Source organism: Lacerta agilis, chromosome 4 (assembly GCF_009819535.1).
Source record: "Lacerta agilis isolate rLacAgi1 chromosome 4, rLacAgi1.pri, whole genome shotgun sequence".
Taxonomy (NCBI): Eukaryota; Metazoa; Chordata; class Lepidosauria; order Squamata; family Lacertidae; genus Lacerta; species Lacerta agilis.
Window position 1 is genome coordinate 78203333 of NC_046315.1, and position 25799 is coordinate 78229131.

Sequence of the window (25799 nt, forward strand, 5' to 3'; positions counted from 1 at the left end):
GCTGTCGCCTGTGGCTTTTTGCAGAAATGTGCAAAATTTTGCTTGGAGTGAGAAGTGCAGCACCGAAAGCAGAGACAGTTGCCAGTAGGCCTGATGAAAAAGTGCAACATAAAAACGTCTGTCTGTGCTCAAATAGCTGGTTCTGAGGATGAAATATTTCAGTTATCTAATGCTAGGGGGATTAATTCTCCACAGTAGGCCAACTGTGACATAAATGGCACCATTTTAATTATGACTTGAGAGTTATGGACACAAACGGAACTTCATGGAAGACTGTCAGCGTTGTCGTATCTGTGTCAGTAATCCCTCAGAGTAAATCCATAAGTAGGACTCATTTTCTTCATTTTTGTATAATTATTTCATTATGGCAATAAGGTATAATAGACATTACATTTCCGGGAGGATTAGAACATTCTTTAGGGGTTACAGAATTCACTGTCCCTTCAGCCTGGTGCCTTGGATATTGTACAAGATTTATCATAATTCCTCAGGAAGACATATTACTTGAAATACGAACATCCTGGAAGGATGCTATGCATGAATGGTTGGTGGTGCCTTAAAGGTCTGGTTTCAGATCACCTGTGACCAAAGCTGAAACTTAGCGAGGCATATATTTTCTTCACAAAAATAAGGACACCAACATGGTAGAAATTGCCCCCCATTTCTCAACTCCTCCAGATGTCCAGTTATAATCCTGTATTAGCACCAAGAGTAGGACTTTTAATATTTTGGATTGTCAGCCATAATTGTTCTTGCCATGAAGAGTATGTGTCTGGGGAACAGCAGGTACTGCTTCTCCTAAGGAAGGAAGATAGGAGGCTGTTTTGCACAGAGTCAAATCATTGGTTCATCTAGACCAGTAATGGCCAAACTTGGCCCTCCAGCTGTTTCAGGACTACAATTTCCATCATCCCTGACCACTGGTCCAGTTAGCTAGGGATGATGGGAGTTGTAGTCCCAAAACAGCTGGAGGGCCAAGTTTGGCCATCACTTATCTAGACACTGGGACCTTCCTCATGTGGTGCTCACGCTCTGCCACTCAGCTTCAGCCCTTCCCCCTTGAGGAAAGAAAAGCCCCAAACCTATTATGAATTGTGCTCAGACAAAAGCAACAACTTCTTCTTCTTCTTTTGGTATTTTTAATGAATACATTTTTCAACCAAAGAATTAGTATGCGAAAGCTTTCTTTATCTGACAAATACCTGAAGTAATTATTTGTAGGCGTCAGATACAAACATGTGACCGAAGCGAAGTAATGCTGGGAGCTTCTGAGGGAAATGTGGCTTCCCCACCACTTGTTCATTCTTTGGAGAAAAAGGATGTGGCCACCAGATAAGAAGAGAGACAGGAATGAGGATGAGTAATAGAATTGGTGTGTTGTTCCATCCTCTGCACATTTATTGAGTAGGAGTGAGTACTTAACTTGCTCAGATGTTCACGGAACCTGTTCAGACTAATTTACCTTAATTCACCCTGTTTCCAAGCCCATTCTGTGGCTTGACGCCTTTGCTCCGCCTGTGGTGTAATTCAGGTGCGAGGAGAACCCCCACAAACATGGGATAAAATAGCATATCCAAACATAAATAGCTGTTGAAAGCATATCTCAATTGCTTGGGCATGGAATCAACATTTCATCATCATCACCATGATCATCATCATTTTCTTAAATCGGTACAGAATAAGTCTTAACTTTAGGATAGATTATCTCATTAATTAATTGTTTTCATGGAGGCCCTTTCTCTTGTTGTGATGCCTGTCCCCCCCCCCCCAGTGGAAGGGAACCTGGGAACAGGAAGCACAGAATTCCTCTGGGACCTTGAGCTAATCAGGGCCCAAGGAAGAAAGAAGCAGAGGTCATTTCCTGCTCAACTTTCCACCAGCCTGAAAACTGGGCAGCTCTTCCATCACAACACAAATTTGCAGTCTAGGTGGAGGGTTATTTTGAAATCTTAAAAAATTGTCCTATTCTTTATCCAAAGAAAGCTCTCAGACTAGTAAAGATGAGCATAGTTGACAGTCCTTGCCATCACGCTTAGACTCTAAAAGACACAACACGTAAGAAAAATGGGATTGGGGGGCGGAGAGGAAGGGGGGGAACTTAAGGATCAGTTCATAAAGTTACAGTTCTTCTGTCGCCTAGCTGGGATAGAAACTGTTCAGTTAGCCTGATGGAACGGCCAACAGTAGTTCACAATTGGGGAGAGTCAAAATCTTTCAGCCAAGGTAACAGAGTAGTTCCGATTCCCTATTCTTCTTCCCTTTTATTTAAATTAATGACTCACTACTTGCATACCATTTTTCTGGCAGAGATTAAAATGGTCATTTGTCTAGCCCAGCCTTTAGTCCAGGCATCCCCAACCTGCGGCCCTCCAGATGCTTTCGCCTACAACTCCCATGATCCTTAGCTAACAGGACCAGTGGTCAGGGATGGTGGGAATTGCAGTCCAAAACATCTGGAGGGCCGAAGGTTCAGGATGCCTGCTTTAGTCCTTAGATGTTGCTGGACTACAATTTCCATCATCCCTCGCCAGCATGGCCAGTGGTCAGGGATGATGGGAGCTGTAGTCAAGAACATCTGGGGACCCCAAGGTTGCAAAAGTCTGATCTATCATATCATAAATGCCTTTACTGAATTATGCCACATTTGATGCAAACAATTGTGGAAAGACCAAATAATAATAATAATAATAATAATAATAATAATAATAATAATAATACAGAAAAGTGTAGAGAGTTTTCTGTGTGGATAAATCGGTGTCAACTATTTGTAGAATGTGGCTGGGATTATGAGTGTCCAATTCAATGCTTTAAGTTAAAATTCTTGCTGATCATAGTAGAAGGAGAATTTACAGGGTTACTTAACATAAGTCATACCCCTTTAACACAGAACCTTCCACTTAGTCACACAGCCAGGAATGAATATTACTAAATGAATTGCCTTCCAAAAATTAATTGAAGGCCAGGTTGATTATCTTAATCTGAAGGTCCTCCAGATGTTATTGTACTCCAACTCCCATTGGCTCCAGCCAACATGGCCCAGTGGTCAAGGGTGATGAGAGTTGCAGTCAAGCAACATTGGGGGGGGCACGGGTACTCCAACCGCATTGTGAAGTAACAGATACAGATCAATTTGGGATTGTGAGAAAACACAATTTGTTTGGGATATTGTCAAGCAGTGGTTGCTAGACAGGTTGCTAGAACATAAGGTGTTCCTTGGATTTTCCTAATCAGTTTCTCAGATGTTGTTGTTGTTCAGTCGTTCAGTCGTGTCTGACTCTTCGTGACCCCATAGACCAGAGCATGCCAGGCACCCCTATCCTCCACTGCCTCCCGCAGTTTGGGCAAACTCATACCAGTCGCTTCGAGAACACTGTCCAACCATCTCATCCTCTGTCGTCCCCTTCTCCTTGTGCCCTCCATCTTTCCCAACATCAGGGTCTTTTCCAGGGAGTCTTGTGTTCTCATGAGGTGGCCAAAGTACTGGAGCCTCAACTTCAGGATCTGTCCTTCCAGTGAGCACTCAGGGCTGATTTCTTTAAGGATGGATAAGTTTGATCTTTTTGCAGTCCATGGGACTCTCAAGAGTCTCCTCCAGCACCATAATTCAAAAGCATCAATTCTTCGGCGATCAGTCTTCTTTATGGTCCAGCTCTCAGATAGTTTGACACAAAACCACATCTCTAGACCAGGCTCCAGTTTGCTTATTTATTAAATTTATGTTCCACACAAAGGACCCATGGGCAGCTAATTATGGGTCTTAATTAGCTCTCTCATTTGCTCTCCCATTACTATGTTGATCTAGTCCAAACCATAATAAATGAACCTTTCTTGGGTTGGAGACATAACTTCATGTGGGTTCCATAGTATGTAAGAGTAGCGATAACAGAGTCACTCAATAACATATACTGGCATTTGCTTCTGATAGGGCATTTGAAAGAGGGACCTAGTGTTTCATTGCCATGGTTTAATTCAGTTTAACATCTGGAGCTGCCATCTGCATACTCTTAAGATAACCATTGGCTTTGCTGGCAGAATAGCAGAATATATGGCTTTCCTTCTTCTTTTTTACCTTCTTTTTCAAGTGACCCATTTTTGTAACTAAGATTAACAGAAGGAAAAACAAAGGTTATGCACAATGCAGAACTTGCAGCAGCAGCAGAAAATCCTCCTGGATGGAATAAATTATTATGTCTGCTGGTCCCACTAAACTCTGAGCGACTTCTGATGAAACATGCCTAGGATCAAGCCGAGGGGGGTAATCAACCTGGCCTGTACTAAAAAGAGTATTTTGTGTCTCTTGTTAAAGTCAAGTTATTTAATGGATGGAATTTTCAACTGGCCATAAAGTTGTTTTGTTTCCTAGAGGGGACAGTCTTCAGTTCAGTGCTTGACGTCTCCACCCCCTTAAGACACATATATTGTTATTTGGTCAGTTCCTTAGTTACATTTGTGCAATAGAAAACACACTTTTGCAAAACAAAGCTAACAAAACAACATTTTATTCATATGTCGCTTGTGTTTGCTAAGCATCTGAACAGCCACACACCAGGAAAGCAGGCCAGTTTTTTAAAAACCAAAAAAACCGGGGAAGGCTTGTGGCAAAAATAGAAGCAGGCAAGCTCAGAACAAAACACAGTCACATGGCCATTTTGTTCGCTATATCAGGGGATCTACTGTGGTCGAAGGAGTTGTGCACTATGTCAAATGATAAAGCTTCTGCATACTCTCAATTTTCTTTTTAAATTTATCTGCCAAAAAAAAAGAGTTTTCTTTGAGACAAATCTTAGGAATGGTGGTTCATCCTGCCCCTGAGTTTTATTTATAAAAAATAATAATGTATGTACCCCCCTTTCATGTCCGGGTGGCGTAAAGTAATATAAAAACATAAAGAAGCATTTTTGGATTGAGGCATAACAAAGAAACTACAGTTCTGCTTCTTTTTGCAACATATAAATAACAGTATCTCCCTGTGTATATATATATGAATAAAAGTTATTACTGGTTTCTGAAGATAGAACAGTTGCACAACAACACCCTCTCTCAGTTGATTCTGTGTGCCTTGTTTTGTTTTAACAGACTGAGCTGATTTCTTTTTTTTTTCACAGCTGCATCATCATCCTTGCTTTTAAAAGAATAAAGTTGTGTTTACTTTCAGAAACTGAACATTTGTGGCTGTAGCCTGCCCTCCGTGCAGTAGGGAAACGCTTATCTTGAGAGCCACCTTCGGTGGGCTGACGGTCGGCAAATTGCCTTCCTTGCTCTCTTCCTCCTACCTAAGTCTTCCAAAAGAATAAACAAATTACCTTCAGCCCCTCTTTAACTGTAAGATGATATAAGGTGGTCAGTTATTGCGAGCCTTTTAAAAAGGGACTCTTGTTCAGCTGCGGTAGAAATGAAATTGTTCGGCTGTGGTAGAAATAAATATAATTTGCACAAATGAAATGACTGGGTCGTCGTCGTCCCGTCCCCCCCCCCCCCCCGCGCGCAAGATTTGCAGAGCTTCAGATTCCTGTACAAAGCTGGTGAGGCTAATGGAGGCTCAGTCTGCTGGGTCTGCCGTCCCAATCCACATAGGTCCTATAAACGGGAACATAGCTGCTGTAGATTGCCTTTGTTCATATTAAGGTGCCATTATCTAGGCAGAGTGCTGGTTGCTCATCTCATTTAAAACTAGCTGGAATGGTAGTACAGCAGGAAATATGTAAGTACCCCTTTGCTTCCTTCCCAAGTGTAGCAAATGAGAGGACAGGATGGCTTTGGTTCTTAATAGGTGGGAACTACTGAGCGAAAAATGAACCCCCCCTCCCCCAAACTCCTAATGTGTACTAGATATGAAAGGAGACAGGAAACAAGGAGTGACTGCTTAGAAAGGAAGAATTATAATTTAGGAATTGCTCAGACTTGAAAGGGTTTTTAATATTTTATCATATGTAGTTGAATATTTCCAGCTTCTGTTTATTTATAGCAATTCCCCCACCCACACGCTCTGCTTTGTAAATGATTTAACAATGCCAAGGATAAAATGATGCCACAAAGGAGAAAGCCATTTCTCTGCTTAAGGAGCTTTTATATATTCATTATGCAGATTAGCATTAAATGAACTAAAATGCTTCAAACAAAATAAATAACTTAAGCCACTGTGTTACAAAGGCTTACACACACAGAGGTTTAATTTTATGTATATAAAGCATCTCTGTGACTTAAGTAGGACTACTCCCATGTGTAAAGTTAACTACTGGTGTAAAACTCTGCAAAATGAGTGCCCTAAGGCCCTTTTCCCTCTTGCTATGGGATTTGAAGAACTCTCATTAAATCAAAAGGAGTCATTTGCATCCTGCTAAAGAGTAGGCCCATTAAAGAAGAGCAAGAATAAATTTAAATGAGCAACATAATAAGTTTTGGAAATGTGCTTAATGTTTCTTTACATAGATATGGGCAAGCAGAAGATACACAGACACACACACACGTACATATGGAATGATATGGTGCTATTATGAATATTTGTATCGGAGCAAATCCCACATACAGCAAAACCCATTTATAGATTTCCACCCGCAAGTTTTATATATAATTTTTGCCTTGATGTATTTCATTTATGTTCAATTTAACAGAGATCGGAATCTTGTGCCGAAAATAATGAGTATTGTTTTTATTCCCAAATGAGCACTGATTTATTCACCGCCCCCCCCTTATTTCTGCACCATGGTAGAAATGACTGAAAAAATGTGTAAAGTGCCATTTTTTTATATAAAAATGTTATTTTGTAGGAACATTTTAAAGGCTTAAATAGTTGCCAACTCAAAACACCAAGGGACACAACTTGCAGCAGTATACTGAATCGTTTTCTGCATAAAAAACGATGCATCAATTATATTTTGTTAAAGTGTAATTAGGCCTGGGCGATATATTGATATATCGTCCAGGACTGATAAGAGGGGCAGTCTGTGATGACAGCTTCACTCAGCGGTATATCGCTGGTGAAACCGCCACCGCTCCAGAGTCCCTCTGCTACCTGCCAGTGGCAGGATGGAGGCTCTTGTTAAAGTGCTCCCCCCACCCCTGTCTGAAGGAGCCCCGATCCTTCTCCTGCTCGTGTGCAAACCAGAGAAACACCGGAGCTCCTCCAGTTGGAGATGAGCAGGCTTCACACTCCCCAGCTGAGCAGCACCGATCTTTCTCCTGCTTGTGTGCAAAGAAGTCCCCGTCTCTTGCCCTGCACTGCCCCGTTCCTCTGGCTCCTGTGCACCTGCTGGAGGGGTGGGTGGGTTTGTTCAGCCAGTGCAGGGAGGGGGGGGCAGGCAAGCTACCTCTTTGTCCCAGGAGAAAGAGGTTGCCTTCCCCCTGCGCTGGAGTCCTGCAAACAAGCATGTCAGGCAATGGGAGGCCCAAGTGAGCTGTCTCTTTCTCCTGGGAGAAAGAGGTAGCTCTCCCATACTCCCCTCCCCACCAGCGAAGGCAGAGGGAGTCTTGCCAACAGAGCCTGTCACACAGCGCCTTTCTGGGTGCCGCTCCCTATGTGTGGAAGATGGTGCCTGCTTGCATGTTGCCCTTGTTACTTTTGAGGGCTGAAGTTTTATCGCTTTTTTTCCTGCAAACTCAAAAAAAAAGTGTTTTGTGGGCATTTTCAGCATTTGATTATGTAGCAGGAAGCCAATTTTTTTACCAGGGCAGTGATTTCTGCTTAAAATATTTAGGATGTGACAGTACAGAGCATACTGATGAAACTTTGCTTATCTGCTTGATGGGCAATATACATAGGTTGCATTGTTCATAGCCAATTCTACTAAATTTCAGAAGATTTATCAACTAGTGGGTTGTCGTGAAGGTTTAGATGCTTGGCAGGGAAAGCTTTGCTGCTCAGTGTTGCCCTTTGTACGCAAGAAACTTATTTTTGTTAATTGTTCATTTTCCTACGAAGACTTTAATGATAAAGGCAAAAGTATTGATGGATATTCAGTAATCCACGTACCAGCTTATAAACCTGTTTTAATATTATTCTGTGAAACAAACTGTGGTTGGAGTTTTTGCCCTACTTGAGTGGGGAAGTGAGGTCAAAATTCAAAATACCACTGAATTCTGATTCCTCTGAAATCAGTCTTAATCAAAATATTTTTCTAACTCCAGGCATAAACCTCTTCAGTACATACCCATAAAACCACAGCTGTGCTAAACTTCTTTTTCGCTTGTTTACTGCGTTTCGAAATTTCATTTACAAAGCATGAAAAAAATACCAGTAAGCAATCTCCTTGTAATATTAAATAATATTCTGTTTATATTATTTAATATTACAAGGATGTTGCTTATTGTTAAGCAAGGAAAAATAACTGTGTTATCTTTCTCGATAGGCTCCATAACTGACCTGGAGACTTAAAATGCCAAATCATTTTGTGTGTGTGTGTGTGTATGATAGACAATGGCCAGTGGATCTAAATAGCTTTTTGTGTTCTGCAATAAAGCTTGCTTCTGTTTGTGCTAGAAGTAAAAGCCGGAGATGAAGGTATTCTTTTATTGAAGCAAACATGTGGAAAATTGCACTAGATTGTTATAGTAGAGAATATCTTCCCTGAAAGGGATGAGGTTCATCTGTAGGGCAAACCCTTACTGTGTCACTGCATTGGGGTTGCTGCTGGACTCTCTTGCGGTCACTGCAAATAACGTCATGTCCATCTAAGCCATTAGAGCCGTGTGAGTGGCACATTTTCTCATCTGTAGTGTTATATTCTAAAATGTCACTAGGCATTAACTCTGTCAATGGTGATGTCCTACCACCTAGAGATGAACCCTGCCTCAAGATGATGTTTTCCACTCCAGTGCCACTCTTACAGCAATTACTGGGTCATTAATATCATTGCATGCAATTAGTGACAGCAGACTGCACACAAGGAGTTTGCGATATTTTTTTCCACACACTCCCCCACAGGAACTTTTTATTCTAACCATTTTATTAAGAGGGGAAAGGGAGGGGAGAGGTTTAGCAACAAACTGTAGAAGATTTAGGGGGTGCAGGTGGAAATCGTTGAGGGCAAATCTGTTGATGGATAATATCTTCCCAGTCTCCCTTAAGGCAGCCATTTTTCCATGGACAAACCTATGCATCATTTAAAACAATTGGTGTAACTCAAATACGATTTTTTTAAATCCATTTTTGCTCAGCTGAAGAAGGTTTAAGAAAATATCATAGAACGGGTTGGGAAGTATTCCTTGGACTCTTTCCAAGCTTGAGGTATATAAATATATAAAGAGGGAACTCTCCGTAGTATGAAGAAACGGCATGTAGAAACGGCAGGTTTTTCCATTGGTTTGTTTATAGAAAACATATACAGCGGATTTCAGCACATAAACTGCGGTATTGGTCCTACAGAGAGAGAGCAAGAAAGAAAATAGAAGCTTGACGATTCCTTTTTTTGTGTCAGTGTGACTCAAATATATTCAAAGGCAGCGTTTGAGTTGCACAGAAAACTTAAGTCAGGTATAAGATGTTCAGAACAGATGTTTTGTGGGAGCAGGCTGATAATGCCTTTTTTGATAAATGCCACTCTTTCCTGTATGGCTTTGGGTTAACCTTTGCATCGTCATCCCAAGCTGCAACCAACATCTTTGCCCATCTTATTCTCTATTTCCTGTCCTGTGTTGTTTTCACACTGTCTATTTTAGACACCAGCCCTTGATGGTGATGGCAGGGAACAATGGTGCGTAGCATCCTCTATGTGCCGCCAGTTTGGGTGATGCTTCCACCAAGGTACCTTAGCTGTACCTAGGTGGTAAGCTCCCACTGTGGCAGGAGTCAACAAGAGTCCTGGAAAAGAGGTGTTTCAGGTCAGAGTGCTCGTAGCATTGAGTTTTCTGGATCCAAAGCCCTGCAGATCCCCTGTGATCCTTGAGGCCCTTCAGCTGTACTCACCTGGCTAAAGTGAGCGGTGAGCTTCGGATAAGGAGGTGTATCTGTTGGGTTTGGATGGCTCTGCCCAAAAGTAAATTCCTTGGGAGCCATCATTATTCTCTCCATGCATAGTATGCTTCATTGTGCCAATAAAGGCCTTTGCAGGTGAGAAACATACAAGTTTGGGGGAAATCCAGATTCCTTTCCCCTTAGCCTAGTGCCTCCCCCCCCCCATTCCTTTTTCATTGTTTTTTTCCTCGATAATGTATCTTTTCCAGCATTTAAAAGAAAGGAAATTCCTTTGGGGAAATGTGATTCTCCTTTCCCCTCTTCTTAGTCATGCTTGCATTTGTGAAAGCAGTACGAGCAGAGTCTGCGTGAGTATTTGCAGATTGCTAGTGCCTGTGATAGTTATTGGTGAGCAGTGACATACTGTACTCACTGTCCTATACCTGCAAAAAGGGGGGGGATATGGGCAGCAATCCAAAGGTGTGCCCAGTGGTGAGACAGTACGGGAGAAAAGGTAGATCGACAGAGATTTGGTCAGGTTTTTAAAGTAAATTATTTTTTTTTTTAAAATGCTTTGAATTTACAAAGACAAAAGAGTACATTTCCACTGGAATCGGTGGGACACTCTGCTTCTAATTATATTCTGCTGCTCCACTTCTAAAAAGGGGATTGACCTTCTTTTCAGCAAAGCTACTTGCGTCCACGTCCATTGTGGGATCGGAGAACTTTGGTGTTGACTCCCGTGGGAGTTTTGCAGCACTATCACTTGTTACGAACACAATTCTGGTTTTTCTTCCCATCTCAAAAGGCTGTGAAAACATTCCCAGGAGCAATTCCTGATGGAGAGAACACACTAACTGAAACAACAATGCAGAGAACTCTTAGCTGTAATGGAACGTTTTGGATTGTGTAAATTATCACTCTTCATAAAGTAGACTTCCTATAATTATAATTATTTTTTTTTAAAAAAAAAACTTTGAATTGTGTGTGTATGTGTGGCATTTAGGGGACCATATGGAGGGCAAGAAAAAGGCTGCACAATAGATTTAAGCTAACAGGTCTCATTGCTGTGCAGTCTTTGTTAACATTTGTGGAGGCTGTTTATTGTGCAGAGCAGAAAACAAATACAGTAGCACCTCGGCTTACGTTACCCTTGGGTAACGTAAACTTTGGGTTGTAAAAGTGGCAAACCCGGAAGTGTTTCGCCGCATGCGCAGAAGCGGTCTACCACTTCTCCTCGGGTTGCGAAAACCTCGGGATCTGGCCGGACTTCCAGAACAGATCCCATTTGCAACCAGAGGTACCACTGTACAGCCCTTTTCCTGGGGAGAGGCTCCATTAAAACACAAAACAAGGTTTGGCTGTAAAAAAATAAAAAGAACTAGTGAGACCATTGTGGACCTGGGTGATATTTCATCAGTTGGTGGTATGAGCTGTGGAGCTCTAACTTGAATTAGTGACACCCTATACAAAGAGGTGTACCCAAGACACCCAGAAGAAATAATCTACCATGTTCTGGTCTCACTGCCTGGCCTAGTGCCACTGAATGAGCATCTTGGGATTCAAGGGGAGAAAACTATTAGCTGAGAGACGTCCTGTGCATGCAACCATAACCCTTTTCTTCATGTGATGGAGGGCCATGATTGTTCTGCTTGACTAAAATGGGCTCCTCCTGTCATGGACTGCAATGTACACATGGAAACCCAGTTCTCAGAATGAAGGTGGGTGGGAGGAGGCTGTTCAGGAGAAGAGGGCTCATGATCACTTGTCTTGTCACGTTTACGGTCTTAAGAAAACACGTGACACACATAACAAAGAGCATGGAGAAGTAGGTGATTGTTGGGTGGGCTTGTAGGTGGTGGTAGGTCATCAGCTGGAGGGGGTCCCTGGCATTGGCATCCCCTGTACTGATGGTCTCGGAAGTATGGAAAAATGTGAATTGTCTGGACCTTCCGCATGGGAGGAATGAGTCCTCTGGTCCTCAGCTCCCTGGTTGCATGTGCATAATGTTAAATCAACAGTAGAAATGTCTTCTTTATGCGCAGCAAGAGCTATGTGTCGATTCACCTTGTGATACCATTAGAAAGCACTTTGAATTCAGGATTCAGTATAATTTAAAATGGCATGTTGATTATTTTTGTTAGTTAAAAATAAACAAACAAGGAAACGCACTCCTTTCCCAACGTAAATTTGACATGGATCAACAAGCACAGCAATGGAGAGAACTCTTATGTGCTTAAAATGAGTTTCTTCTACATCTTCCAGGCTCTTGAAGCTCTGGGATCAGAGGATTGGGGTAAGAAAAAAAAGCAACTTTAATACCATTTAATTAAAAAAAAAAACCCCACTCTGCTCAGATCACCACAGCTGGTTTATGTGCAGTTTCTAGTTGTTCCAGAAACAAGCACCTTGATTTGTAGTTTTTCAGTCTGTGTGGTTCTGGGTATTTTTAAATCTGTCTTGTAAAATTAGATAACACATGTGTAAGAAGAAGTAATTACTTGATGCTTTACCAAGGAAAGCATTTAATGAAGGCAAAAGCAACTGGCAGCAGCTACGTTATAGATATGCAATCCCATGGCAAACACACACACACACTCTTCTATTTTTTGTTAAGACCATGTACTCAATAATCCTGTGAATTCACATTAGATCAAGCACAGCTTTGCATCAAGAATAGTTATTTTTGCTATAACTGTATCTAAAGCTTTGGTGATTTCCCCCCCTTAGGATCCCCCCTTTTTACTGATCTGTCTTTTAAGGATAGCATTTGCTTAAATTTGGATAATAGCCCACATTTGCAGGTCGCCTTAGCTTTTAAGAACCTTAATTTTTAAGAACCTAAATTCTTGAGAATAGGGTTTTAAATGTCTAGAGGAGCCTTGACAGTTCTTTGGATGACATGCCGCTTGGTTGTAATGCTGCTGAAGACAGTAGGATGAGGTGGGTTGAGGACAGCAGGCAGAGTTGGCTCTCCCAGGAGAAGACTCTGTTGACCTTGCAGCAGGTTCCTTTGCATGGTAACTTTTGCCCTAGCAACTCTTACTCACATATGTACTAATCTCAGAGAAGCTATACTTCTGTGTGCACTGCATGTTACCTGTATCCACTTTGCCCTCCACTTCCAGAATGTGGAAAGAAGGTAAATGCTGCTCACGGTGTATATGCTAGTCTGATTTTTGCCTCTGGTAAACAGTTTCCCAAAACCTGATTGATCTGATACAAGAGGACTATAGGAGGAGACAGCACCATTCAAAACACTGTCACCTCTTTTAAAAACCTTAGTTCTTAGGCCAAGACACCACCACCACTCCTCGTGGGGAGGGGGGGGGTTAGGGTGGGAGATGGTCAATGTTTTAAGCTTTGTTATCCCACCACTGCCAAGAATAGGCTTATATCTTCACAACAAATACCGAGAGCAGCTTGTGGAACTGAATCAACCAAATATATAGGCAAAGTACCACGAATGCTTTGGGGTGGTATTTGAAATCCCAACAGCTCCGATAAAAGCGGGGCATTCCATTGTTGTTGTTTTTGCACAAGAACACAGTGGCCATTTTTGGGTGCTGCAATCTCTTCCTGGGGAAAAGAAGCACTTTTCAAGGCTTGTGCATGTCATGTGACTCGCGTGGGAGTGTGGACCTGGAAAACCGCGTCCCATTTACTCATCTGGGAGTGTGTGATATCTAGAGTGCAGTATCGGACAAGGACTCGGGTTCATATCCTCACTCAGCTATGGAACTCAGTGGGTGATGGGTCAACCGTCCTAAGCTCTCTCACAAGGCTGTTGTGAAAATAAAAGGGAGGGGAAGAGGGGCATGCACACAGAGACCAGTACAAAATTTAAAGCAATTCAATTGCATTTCAAAGCATCAGTATTTTTTCTTCTCCAGTTGTACATAGTGGTTTTACAGGGCTGCTTGTATAAGGTAATTCAAATAAATAGATCCTCCGGTTTTTTGGTGTTTTTTTTTTTCATCGAATCTTAACTGATTGCTTCAGTTATGCTAGCTTAGCCAAAAATATTTAATATTAAATTTTAACCGTGGGGTGGGGGGGGAGGGAGATTGTGGTTGAAGTGGACACCATCACCCAGTGCTTAAAAATACAATTGGTAGCTGATGCCTAGGATCTATGATTTCACTGGAGTACATTCCTCTTGCTTTTTAAAAGCAATTTTGCATTCTGTTTGGAAGAGGGGCATGTGTCTTGATTTTGTGTGTGTCTTTGCTTTATTTCTAATCTCTTAGTGAATGAAAGGCTGTATCCAGCCACAAATCCAGCAGCTTAATTCTCCATCTGATTAGAGCAATGTTACTGACTTGATGGGTTGAAAACAGCCAAGATCCAGGCAGTGGCTTAGCCTCCTGGGAGGCAGAGTAATAACAATCAAATGAAGATGTATTAAAATGTAATATTACTTGCGTTCCATGGGGACTGTATGGAAATCATAACCCAGAAACTTTCTTGTCTTTCTGTCTCACTGGTTTCTTTTCCTCTGCATTTAGAGTGAGCCCACTTCATTCTATAAACAGGGGCGGCATAGTTTTTGAAGCATATAAATGTGACGAATCAAAACTTGGTTTATGGGATTTTCAGTGCTTTTAATGTAAGATTACCCTTCGAAGGCCAGACTTTTTCAGCCAAGTAAAATGTTCCTTGAGCTTGAAACCATGTTTAGAATTGTATTTTAGAATTACTCTGCATTGCCCTCAGATTTTTCATTGTGTTTTTTTTTAATTATGTATCTTTTTAAAGCAAAAACAAGGAACAATCCTGCAAACCCTGCTTTCTTTATAGAAATATAATTCCTGTAACTTCAGCAGTGTATACAAGTTGGGATATTGAGATAAAATAACATAACGGTGACAAAAACATGTTACACTAGTTTATTCATTGCATTGATATTTTGTCTCTTATCTCTGGGCGATTTACAGAAATAAAAAGGCAAGTACAAAATTTAAATGATTAAAAATACCAAAACCAATTATAAATTAAGACAGCCAAGGTCACAACACAAGCACTGCAACTAAAACCAACATAAAAGCAGCAGGGGGAATATCTCAGCCTGCAGAAATTGGAACTCACCAAGCAAAATGCAGCCTAGTGAGTACATATGTGGCCAGTTTTGCTAACTTACATGGGCAGCAAAAGCAGGAGGTTCATCAGGTCCTCAGTGGACTAGTATTTATTTATTGAAAATTTATATCCCAGCTATCTAGAACACAAATAGCATAAAAAAGGAACTTCAGATCATGTTCCGAGAGCAAAAGCAGTATCAGCCACAGTGATATGAGACTGGCCTTGGCAGGGTCAGTCACAAATTGTGTAGGAGACTAGGTAAAAAATATTGGGCAAACAACATTTTTTTGTCTTCAGCTTTATTACTATTCTGAATTATTTATTTTCTTTAGTGTTAGTTATTCACTGATTCAAATGGGCTTCCAGTTGTGGTTTTCTGCCTAACAAGTTTGTTCAGTAATAAACAATATTGAGATTGAGATAAGAGATATGAATTAGACAGGGTTGGATAGGTCAGTTGGTTGGAGCGTGGTGCTGATAATGCCAAGGTTGCAGGTTTGATTCCCATAAGGGACAGTTACTTATTATTGCATTGCAAGGGGTTGGACTAGATGATCCTCAGGGTCCCTTCCAACTTTATGATATATATATATATATATATAGAGAGAGAGAGAGAGAGAGAGAGAGATTTAAACATGGAGAGATGTATTTGTTTTTATGTCAATGAAGACCTTACAGCTTACTTACGTGGAATAGAAATGGCTCCGATTTCATAGAAAAGCAAGCTACACCTTTTCATCCATGTCGGGAGACTGAGTTCAGCTTTTTTAGTTGGCTGGGTGAAACCAGCAAAAGGAGGACAAACCACTGTTCTGTTTCTAAGTAACTGCTATTTGAGAGGGGGAGGGGAATTCATTTGACAAGTTACTATGATAGTTTCATTTTTATTATGGTGCCAACATTAGACCATGTGATGACTGTCAGCTGCCCTATGGTGAAGTAATGCTTTCATTTATACAGATGTGGATAGTGTCATTGCATAGCTTGGCCATTGGGTGGCACTGGACTTAGTTTTATCTCAGTGGAATCAAGAGCTCCTTGTTGCTGTTCTGTTCTTCTTTAAGAGAGACATTTAATGCCCTTGTTGATCTGTCCTTTAAGCCTTCATTGGAGAATAAGAAAATGAATTGCCCATGGCCACCCAGCTGGGTTAGGGCTCTGATGAAGTCACTTTAAAAAAAATATCTATATATTTAGCTGAAAGGAATAAATGTTTCAGAATATGACAGTTCTGTTTTAATAAGGTCAAGCTTTCTTGGCGTTTTCTCTTGTTGTTTATACATTCCTTTTTCACCAACTATCAGGAGCTTCAAACAACACACAAAGTTTCATCCCAGGCAAATGCTGTCCAAGACACGTTGATGACTGGGGGAAAAAATATCCAAATGCCTCCCTTGCATGGTGTTTTTTAATGCTGCAGCGCACGCCAAAAGGGCACCACCATAAAAAGCAGGCAAATGAGGGATGCAGGAGGTATACCGTATTTTTTGCTCCATAGGACGCACTGGACCATAGGGCGCACCTCATTTTTAGAGGAGGAAACAAGGGAAAAAAATATTCTGGTTTTCCTCCTCTAAAAGCCCTATTTTTTGAGGATCAGCTAAAAGTTTTGCAGCTTTTTTTGCAAAGGGAAAAGCCCTGTTTTTTTGAGGATCAGCTAAAAGTTTTGCAGCTTTTTTTGCAAAGGGTAAAGCCCTGTTTTTTGAGGATCAGCTAAAGGTTTTGCAGCTTTTTTTGCAAGGGGAAAAGCCCTGGGTTTTTTTTTAAGTATCAGCTAAAGGTTTTGCAGCTTTTTTTTGCAAAGGGTAAAGCCCTGTTTTTTGAGGATCAGCTAAATATTTTGCAGCTTTTTTTGCAAGGGGAAAAGCCCTGGGTTTTTTTTCAGGACCAGCTAAAAGTTTTGCAGCTTTTTTTGCAAAGGGGGAAAAGCAAAGAGGAAAAGCCCCATTTTTATGGGGTTCAACTCACATTTCTGAAAAATCTTAAGGAAAGGGAGCAGTTTCTACTGTTTCCAGACAGATAATCTAATCAGCCAGTCACATGTCCTGGGGAAACAAGCAACCTCCCTCTGCAGCACATTCAACAAAGGAGGGCGGGGCAGAAAGGGAGCCGGGATTCTTATCTCTCTCCCGATCTCTTGCTGATCAGCTGCTGAACAGGGTCCTTTCAACACCCCCTTTTCTCTTTGTAAAATAAAAAACACAATCTGCTTTTGGCCCCTGGGCAACTTAGCTCCAGGGACCACCATTCGCTCCATAAGACGCACAGGTATTCCCCTTACTTTTTAGGAGGGGTAAAGTGTGTCTTATGGAGCGAAAAATACGGGGTGCCTGATTTTTTTTTTAATTTCAACCCAAATTATCAATATCTCAATTACTCATCAAAAACTTAACTCCTAAAGGAGCTATTGGCTGCAGCAACAGAGAGTTTCTGTTGCTTAATAGTCAGCACAAAGCCTTTTCACTACATCCACATTTGCCAACAAATGTTCAACAGTCCTTATCAACCTAGCGTTCCTCACGGTAACTTAGAATTCATCAGGGACTTGGGCGAAACCAGCATTGCAACTTTGATTCTAAAGAAGTAAGGCATGCAGGGATCCTTTAGGAGCGCAGCAGTATAACAACTCCTATATTCCTTTTGCGACACTAGTTCTGAGATTTTGTCTTCTGCAGCGTTCTTCGCTGTGTCATACAGAGGTTAAGCTGTGAGTTGTTTAGGTTGCATTGCTATTGCGTAGATCATGGGTTAAACAAGATGGTCTCTCTCTTTCTTTTTACAGTGTAGAAAGACACCGACCGCAGTCTGACTCTGTTATGTTTTAATCTGCAAACGGCAGCTAAAGGCAGTCAAATTCCTGAAGCTTAGTATTAAGAGCAGGACGGTCACTGTTTATTTGCTATTTTCTCTACCAAAGCTCTATTTCAGTATTTCTGTACACTGTTGGCCAGTGTTCAGATTACAAGGACAGAAACAAAGAGGTCATAAAAAAACACAACAAAAGATGCATTTGATTTATGTCCCAAACTGGTTCTTGGTATTGATTTTTTCTTTTCTCTGAGGGGGAAAAAATAGATCTCAACAAAACAAAGCTATATATCTCCATTATTTTCTGAGCTTGGCCCCGCAGATGTGCACAATTTTCCCAAGCCAAATTTCTCACTTTAAAAATGCACATGCAAGGAGTTAGAAAACGAAGAGGTGAAATTTGGCCAGCTAACTTTTGTGTGAGACGGAAAGCCAGAATTAGCCCGGGATGCCTGGGCAAGCTCAGCTACAAGGATAATATGAGAGGGAGCTAGCTGCAAGAAGGAAGTTCATGTAGTGAGGAATTATGTTACACCCACAAGGAGGGCGAAGTAGAACAAAAGCAGGAACTAGATCAAAGGGAAGGAAAAGGTTCGTAGTTTTGCAGCTAGTGAGAAGATTAGAGAAAGAAAAATATCAACATGGGGCTGGGAAGACACTTAGTGAAAGGGGGTCCGGGGGTATGAAGGAACTCGGGGATGTGTATAAGGTACATCTTTCTAAGAAAAAAGAAAGAGTTATGGGGCCATATCTAAATTAGATGAAAAGGAGATTCTTCTTAGTACCAGAAGTGCCGCTTAATTGCTTTTTCTTCATGGACACCCCCTGCAAGGACTTTCATGGCTTTTTCCTTTCCTTTAATATTTTAGTAAGTTACCAGATGTTGTTGCAAATGTGCCTTGGAAAGGCTATAGAGCACTAGGGTAGGAGAAAGTACTGGGGGAAACCTCCAATAATGTTGATACCAGATTTATTAGGGCTATAATCAGTTCATAATATTAATATTAAAAGTTGTCATGGTGTTATTCATCAAGATAGTCTGCGCAGCTATTTCTGCTCAGGACATGAAATATTGTTTGCAACTTCGAAATCCTTGTGATAAGTAAATAATGTCAGTTCTCTTAAGTCCCATGAATAAAAATGGGGACCTGCAGGTTCCATTCAGCCCATTCCTGCTTTCAGAGTATCCCTGCCTTGCAACTTGATAATTAAAATACCAAGAGCTAACCCAACCCCCCCCCCCCCAGTCCAATCCCACTCTTCTTGCAGCTTTCTTGAGAAATTTGCCAGTGACATCTTCCCCTCCCTTTTGGCTCTCAGCTGATCAGCAACTTCCCCTAGAATTTGGGAGTGTGCATTGGTCTGTGGGAAGAGGATTTGCCGCAGCAGGATTTTTGCCAAATTCTATTTGCCCTTAAGGGGAGATGGATAGGTAGAATATTTCCCTGATGAGTTAGGCAAGCTAAGGAAGCAGAAAAGAAAAGCTGCCTTTGAGTCTTCATTTTGTCTGTTTTTGCTTGAGTGTGTGCATCAGTTTGTTGGAAACTTAGGCTTGGGGGTTCGTAAAGCATCCTGGGCCACAGTTTCCCTGCCCTTCATTCAGGTGAAGGGAGAAATGGAAATAGATGCAGATGGGTTTAGATCAAGTGATATACGCACAGGTACTGGAGTACACAAATGAGCAACTGCAAATTCTGAGTTGTGTCCATAGCACAGCTCTGCTGCCATCTCAGCACCTCCGTTTTTTCAATCGGTAGGACTCTCTGGCTTGAGAGGAATGCAAGTTACTTGCTCTGCTGAGGCTGGCAAGACTCCCTTTTCTTTCCAGCCAACTCCCAGTTTTTCAGGGCAGTGTAGGTGTAGGTGTGGAGAACCGTCTACTCTTTCAAGCAGTGGCATAATAACAAGACAGCCAATTGTTCATGAAAGAAAAGTGCCTGGATAAGTTAGAAACCCGATAATGCGTTCCAGCTTTAGGTATACAACACAGCCTGCTCTGTTTGCCTGTCTGTCAAACATTTCACAACTTTTTCTGGGTAAACCTGAACAGCAGGAGTGAATTTGAACAGATAACATCTATTTTCAGGTACTCTTGCTTTGTGTAACTTCACCTGGTGGCATCCTGAAATCTTTCACTCTTGTGTTTTTGTTTTTTTTTTCCATTCAGCAACATCTAATGGATCATTGGAAGGCCTGGATAACCAGGAGGGAGGGGTGTGTCAGACAAAAGCCATGAAGATCCTAATGAAAGTTGGACAAGGTAAAGACCATCTGTGTTTTTCATCAAACAACTTTGATCGGCCCCTGGGCCCCATTGAGTGTCTCAGCTTCTGCTAATAAGGTGAAACAGCATGAAACAGCGGAGTCTATATTAGTCTGCCTTTCTTTGGATTCTGAAGGCAAAGCCTATTTTCTGCACCTAAGTTACTGATAGATTTTACAGGAAGAGAGTTAATGCAATAAGATCTCTTCATTGGAGAGCTCTCCTTGGAAAGAAAGGTCACCCATGAACAACATGTGCTGCAGTTATTCTTGCTTGCGTTCTAAACATTAAAGCACAGTTTCAGAGCTCAGAATTATTTAAAACAAATGAAAAGGGAAAGGGGGCTAATGCTCCCTCCATTTGCTTGTGGCAAATCCTCCCTAAAGAAGAGAAGGTTTTGTTCATTGTCCTTTTCTCATATACAGATAACCTATTGTGCAGAAAAAAACCTATTCTTTCTAATTAGAGGTTGGTTTAGTAGTCAATCAACTTGCCTGCTATGCTGAAATGTCATCTGCAAAGGTTTTCCTGCCAATTTCAGGAATCCCCTTCATTTTCTGCCACTAGCTTCACAATCTAAATCTCTGAAATAACTCTATAGCTTTTTCTTTCTTGCTTGCTTTAAAGGAGAAAATTACATTCTCATATCTTCTTGTATTCCTGCATAAAGGATCTTCTGTTCAAAGCCATTCATGCCTCGTGAAAATTGATAACCAGCTTATAAAGCACATTATTGTTAGTTTGTAGTGAATCATTTGTGTTGTTTCAGTTCCCAATTCTGGTGGGTCCCCAAATAATGCTGATCCAACTAAACGCCCGGAACAGGAAGCTGGTACCAACGGGAAAAGCTCTACAACAAGTCCCTTTGTAAAGGATCATGCAGGTAAACAGGAGAGCTTTTAGATTTTGAAGGAGGTGATTTTTAAAGGCTATTTCTCATACATTTTATCTCCCATCACTAAGGGTTCATTAAATAATAAGAAATTGCGCGTCAAGGTCCCCAAACCACCCCTCAAATGAAACCACACTTCACACAGAAATTTAAGTTTAAGGTTTTTGTCATCATTTTGGCCACAACTTTATTAAAATACAAAATATGTGAGTGGTTGCTTAGGCATTGGTTCAGACTATCTGTCCCACTGGGGACAGAACTGACATCCACCCGCCTGTGGAGTCAGTAAAGGGGGAAACACTTTGGGGAGAGAATGGGAGCCGGGGGTCTGACCCTCACCTCTCCCCTAATGCTCCCAGGGGCTCTTGCGGACAAGCATGGCAAGCCCCTGGATTCCTTTAACGGAATTCCCCATGCAGCAGCAGCATTGGAGGGGCAGCCACAGCCAACCCTGCCCCTCCACCAACCAATTATAACCAATGCCTAACCGCCAACCTTACAAGTTGTGACTAATTGCTACGCAGTAGGCAAAAACCAAATGGCACCAGCCAGTCAGCCAAATGGAAAAATTCCTACCAGGCCCCTGCCTCAAAAGCAGACGACCCCATGGCAGGCATAGCAAGGTCATACGCAGAGGCCTAACAATAGGGAAGGGGGGCAGGTGATCCAATGCACGCAGCAAAGAGGTATATCACGCTGTGAGCCAAGCAATATATAGTCACTGGGCTGTCCATCAACAATTGCAACGTAAAAATCTCCCCAACGACACCCAGAGCCCAATCACACCAGTGGCCATCTATACAATCCCGCCCAGCAACAGAGGGGTGACTTGCTGGCCCCACCGCAACACGTGCTCTCCATGAAGGAGAACCCGCTTAATAAAAGCAAGCATTAGCATAGGGAGAGGAAGCATGTGTACCAGTGTGTGAGGGGTCAAAGATCATTACTTCTGCAAAAGTAAGCCTCTCTTCATTTGCATTTCATAGAAATGGAATGGTTCCATCTGGAAATACTGCTGACTTCAAAAAGAAGGGGGGAGAGAGAGAGAGAGAGAGAGAAAGAAAGAGGGAGGAATCGAAGTAGTTATAACAAGCTTACCAGAAGAGATGACTTGGTGGTCATTGGTTGCGATCCAGTTCATGGTTAAGCACACTTGACTCATGCCTAATTGAAGTCAACTAAAGGATCCTTAACTGAGCTCTAGATTTTAGCCATTGTCTTCTGGCAGTATTTATGAAGAGTTTATCATTAGCACTTATCAGGCTTGCTTTAAAACATGTATAATTACTGCTGTCATCCTCTGGCGGATCACATTGGCACTCTAAATAACTCATCTAAGCAATATATAATGACTGAGCTGATTCTTGGATGAGTATAAGACGAGAATTTATCTTAAATGTCAGAATGACAAAAATAGTAGTGGCAGCCATTGAAGTGGTTCACAGGGTGAAATGTATCCCGCAGCACATATATGGAGGGGGAGCGGCCTTTCTGCTCTTACTTCTCTGAAGGCGGCAGTAGAGGTACGGGGTATTGCATAAACGTTGTGCAAGGGGTATGGTCATCGCGATGACATCAGCCACCCTCACCTATGGCTGGGCAAACATCTACCCACTCCCGACAGCCATGGGATTGCACCCTTCTGGCTGTGCCATCCCATGTCCGCCTTGCCATTGGCAGATATGGGTAGGAAGTCCCCTTGTCCGCTATTGCCATCTTTTCCGCCTCGCAAACCACCTCATGGGCCACCGCTGTAAGATCAGTTTCTCCTCCTTATTTCACTTGAATGAGGAAGAATAGCGAGGGGAAGTCAGTGAGAAGAACGCAGACTAAGACCACTGCTCAGTCAGTTGGCTTCAGTGCCATTGTTGGTTTTTTAAAAAATATATATAACTCCTTAACCTGCGCTCCATTATTTGCCATCATTACATTAAATCTTTTGCTTGTCAGTTACTTGAGCAGGCATCAGCAATTTTTTGCTAAGGGAGGGTTTTTCTACCCAAATTTAGCCTCCACAGCAGCAATATTTTCTCTTGAAAATAGGCATCAAGTTGCAGCAAAACCCATTAAAGGTTTTCTCAGCGACAAAGCACCAAATTTGATTTAATTTAAAACACGCTTGCTGTGTGAGCTCCAGATCGGTTTGCATCCTTGTTACCGCTATTCTAGCTGCAGGTACAATGGGAATCTTGTTCCCAGCAAAGCCCCCTTGCTACCAGCTATGACCAGCACCCATCCCTGCTGGCCTCTGTAGATCTAGTGGGCTAATTTGCTCCACTGGATGCTACACAGAAGGGCAGGGCAGGTGCCCATCTCTGCCCTAGCAGATCTGTGTGAGCTGATTGATCCAGGATGACCCTCTGTGGCATCCGTCTGAGGCTGTTCCCACCTGCCCTGTTTTAACTAAACCGTAGTTTAAAAAAAACCCAAAATGCAACAAAATGAAGCAATATCTATTGGGGTCTTTTAGCATTTCAAACCTGCTTTCCACCTGGCAACACAGATGCATCTCCAGACAGAGGTTAAGCGCACAATGGCAAAGTTTAGTCCAAATTAGTGTTTGAAAAAGAAAGTGGCAAGGGAATTTCCTCACCCCCCCCCCCCATGTTTTTATCCCTATTAGCTGCTTTGAGCTGACCAACATCTGTTAAGGCATGGCGTGCATCAAAGGTTGCCTTGTCAGTGCCAGTCCTTGCTGCTGATGGGTGATGATAGATGAAAAGAACACAGTGTGGTTTGGGAGCAAACGTAAAAAATGAGAGAAACGGACACAAGCGTCTTGCTGAATGTGAATGGCTGACTTGTGGCTGGTTGTTCCTAGATGTCTTGCGGGGTAATTGGTTTGTCAAAAGTTCAGTCAACAGTCAAAGTCTTTCAGTGCTGCAAACTGGTGATGGGACAATCATCATTTTGAACTTAGATCTCTCTCTTTCTCTCTCTGTGTGTCTCTCCCCTCTGCCCCTTCTTCCTTCCAACTTTATCCCTAGGTCCCAACTCAGATGGAAGCAAGGCTGGACATTCCAGTATCCTTGGTTCAGAGGTGGCCTTATTCGCAGGGATAGCTTCAGGGTCCATCATATTCCTCATCATCATCATAACTCTGGTGGTTCTATTGTTGAAGTACCGGCGGAGACACAGGAAGCATTCTCCCCAGCACACGACGACGCTGTCACTTAGTACATTAGCCACCCCAAAACGCAGTGGGAACAACAATGGGTCTGAACCCAGTGACATTATCATTCCTCTGAGGACTGCAGATAGTGTATTTTGCCCACACTATGAAAAAGTCAGCGGCGATTATGGACACCCAGTTTACATCGTTCAAGAAATGCCCCCTCAGAGCCCAGCAAACATTTATTACAAGGTCTGATGAACACTCAGCGCGGTACCTTTTTCAGAGCTCTCTCTCTCTCTCTGGTCAAAATGCTATCCGTGACGCAGGGGTGGGGTGGGGTGGGGGGGTTGTGATGAGCCCCTGCGCTGGTTACTGGACCAGGTGCAGCGGAGGGAACGGCAAGCCCCACCCTGTGACAAGAGAGCCACGTTGAGATGGACAGCTTCCCTAGCCTGTAGAATTCCTGCCTTGGTGAACAAGCATTTACTTGGAAGCTGGAAGGATTTGCATAGAAGATACCTGCCCCCCCCCCAATTGCTGTACGTTGATCACCTCCTAAGCCATGTGCTGCTGGCATCCAGACACGTACGAAAAGCCCAGGGAAGATGGAGCAACTCGTGGACGCTAATGGTTTTTAGGCGTTTGGGGAGGGAGTCGGAAGTCATCCAGCTTGAAACGCAGCCCTGTGACTTTGTGTGTACTTTCTCTCTTAAGAGCTTGCGGATTTGTCATACAGACCAGCTTTTAAGTAAGACTTTTTAATCATCCTTCTTGCTTTTAGTCAGTCCCCTGATGCATTTTACTTCAGTCGGGTAGCAATCTTCACACTAGTATTCATTCACACTCCTCAACCTACATCACTACTGGAAAGCATATAATTATAATTATTTTATTTTTGCCATTCCATACACCATCCATTTGTGGTAGCAGCCTCACTTGAATGATTAGTGCTTTTTCGGGGGGTGGGGAGGGGAAGGGTGGAACCGGGCTTGCTTAAATAAAGGAATCTTCCGTCCCGAAGCTAGCTTGTCAGCAGAGCCAAGGATATGAGATAAGTGGTGCATGGGAAGCAGGAGAAGGGCTGATCGAATGTTGTTGCCTCTGGAATATCAACTGGGCCGAGCCAGACAATTTAGGCAGCGCAGCACTTTTGATATCTGGAGTTCTAGGAAGCAAGTTGGAACACACAGCAACACAAGCAGCTGAATAGGGTCTGCGTTTGAAGGGTGCCAAGGTTGTTCTCCAATAGCAATGTGCGGGAGAGGATAGTTCTCTCCCTTTAAAGTAGGACAAAGAGTGTAAGGAAAATGGACGTGCCTGGGAGACAAGACAATAGTGATATATGAGGGCAGGACTGCTGGGGTACTTACTGTGCCAGCAATAAGATGTACAGCTTTGAACTAGCTGTAGCAAAATCTCGGTCTGCTTCAAATGACATTTCTCTTTCTTTCTTTCTTTCTTTCTTTCTTTCTTTCTTTCTTTCTTTCTTTCCTTCCTTTTTTAAAAAAATAAAATAAAAAAGCAGACTCCGCTGCTATGCTTATCACATTTTAATTAATCACAGGACAGGGGAAAATTTGTTTAAGAAAACAGCAACATCTGACATAGAAAAACCACATGCTTAACAGTCAAGAGGGCTATAATTCCATCACTTTTTAAAAAAGAAAAAGCATTCACATCTCTGAATATTAATCAGGATTTTTATTTTTCCTCCAACCAAGCCTTGTTTCTGGCAGTGCATTTGCAAGGG

General features: G+C 42.2%; 1 protein-coding gene across 2 annotated transcripts in view; it reads left to right on the forward strand.

Moving 5' to 3' along the window:
- Positions 1–25523, forward strand: part of EFNB2 (ephrin B2) — a 54867-nt gene extending 29344 nt beyond the window's left edge. Inside the window, exons 3-5 of one of the 2 annotated variants that reach the window (XM_033147775.1) lie at positions 19947–20039; positions 20812–20925; positions 23922–25523. In XM_033147775.1, coding sequence (XP_033003666.1) covers positions 19947–20039; positions 20812–20925; positions 23922–24304 — 590 coding nt within the window. In that variant the 3' untranslated portion in view covers positions 24305–25523. The remainder of the gene's footprint in view (positions 1–19946; positions 20040–20811; positions 20926–23921) is intronic. The other variant, XM_033147777.1, reaches the window with a different exon arrangement.
- Positions 25524–25799: the final 276 nt, after the last annotated feature.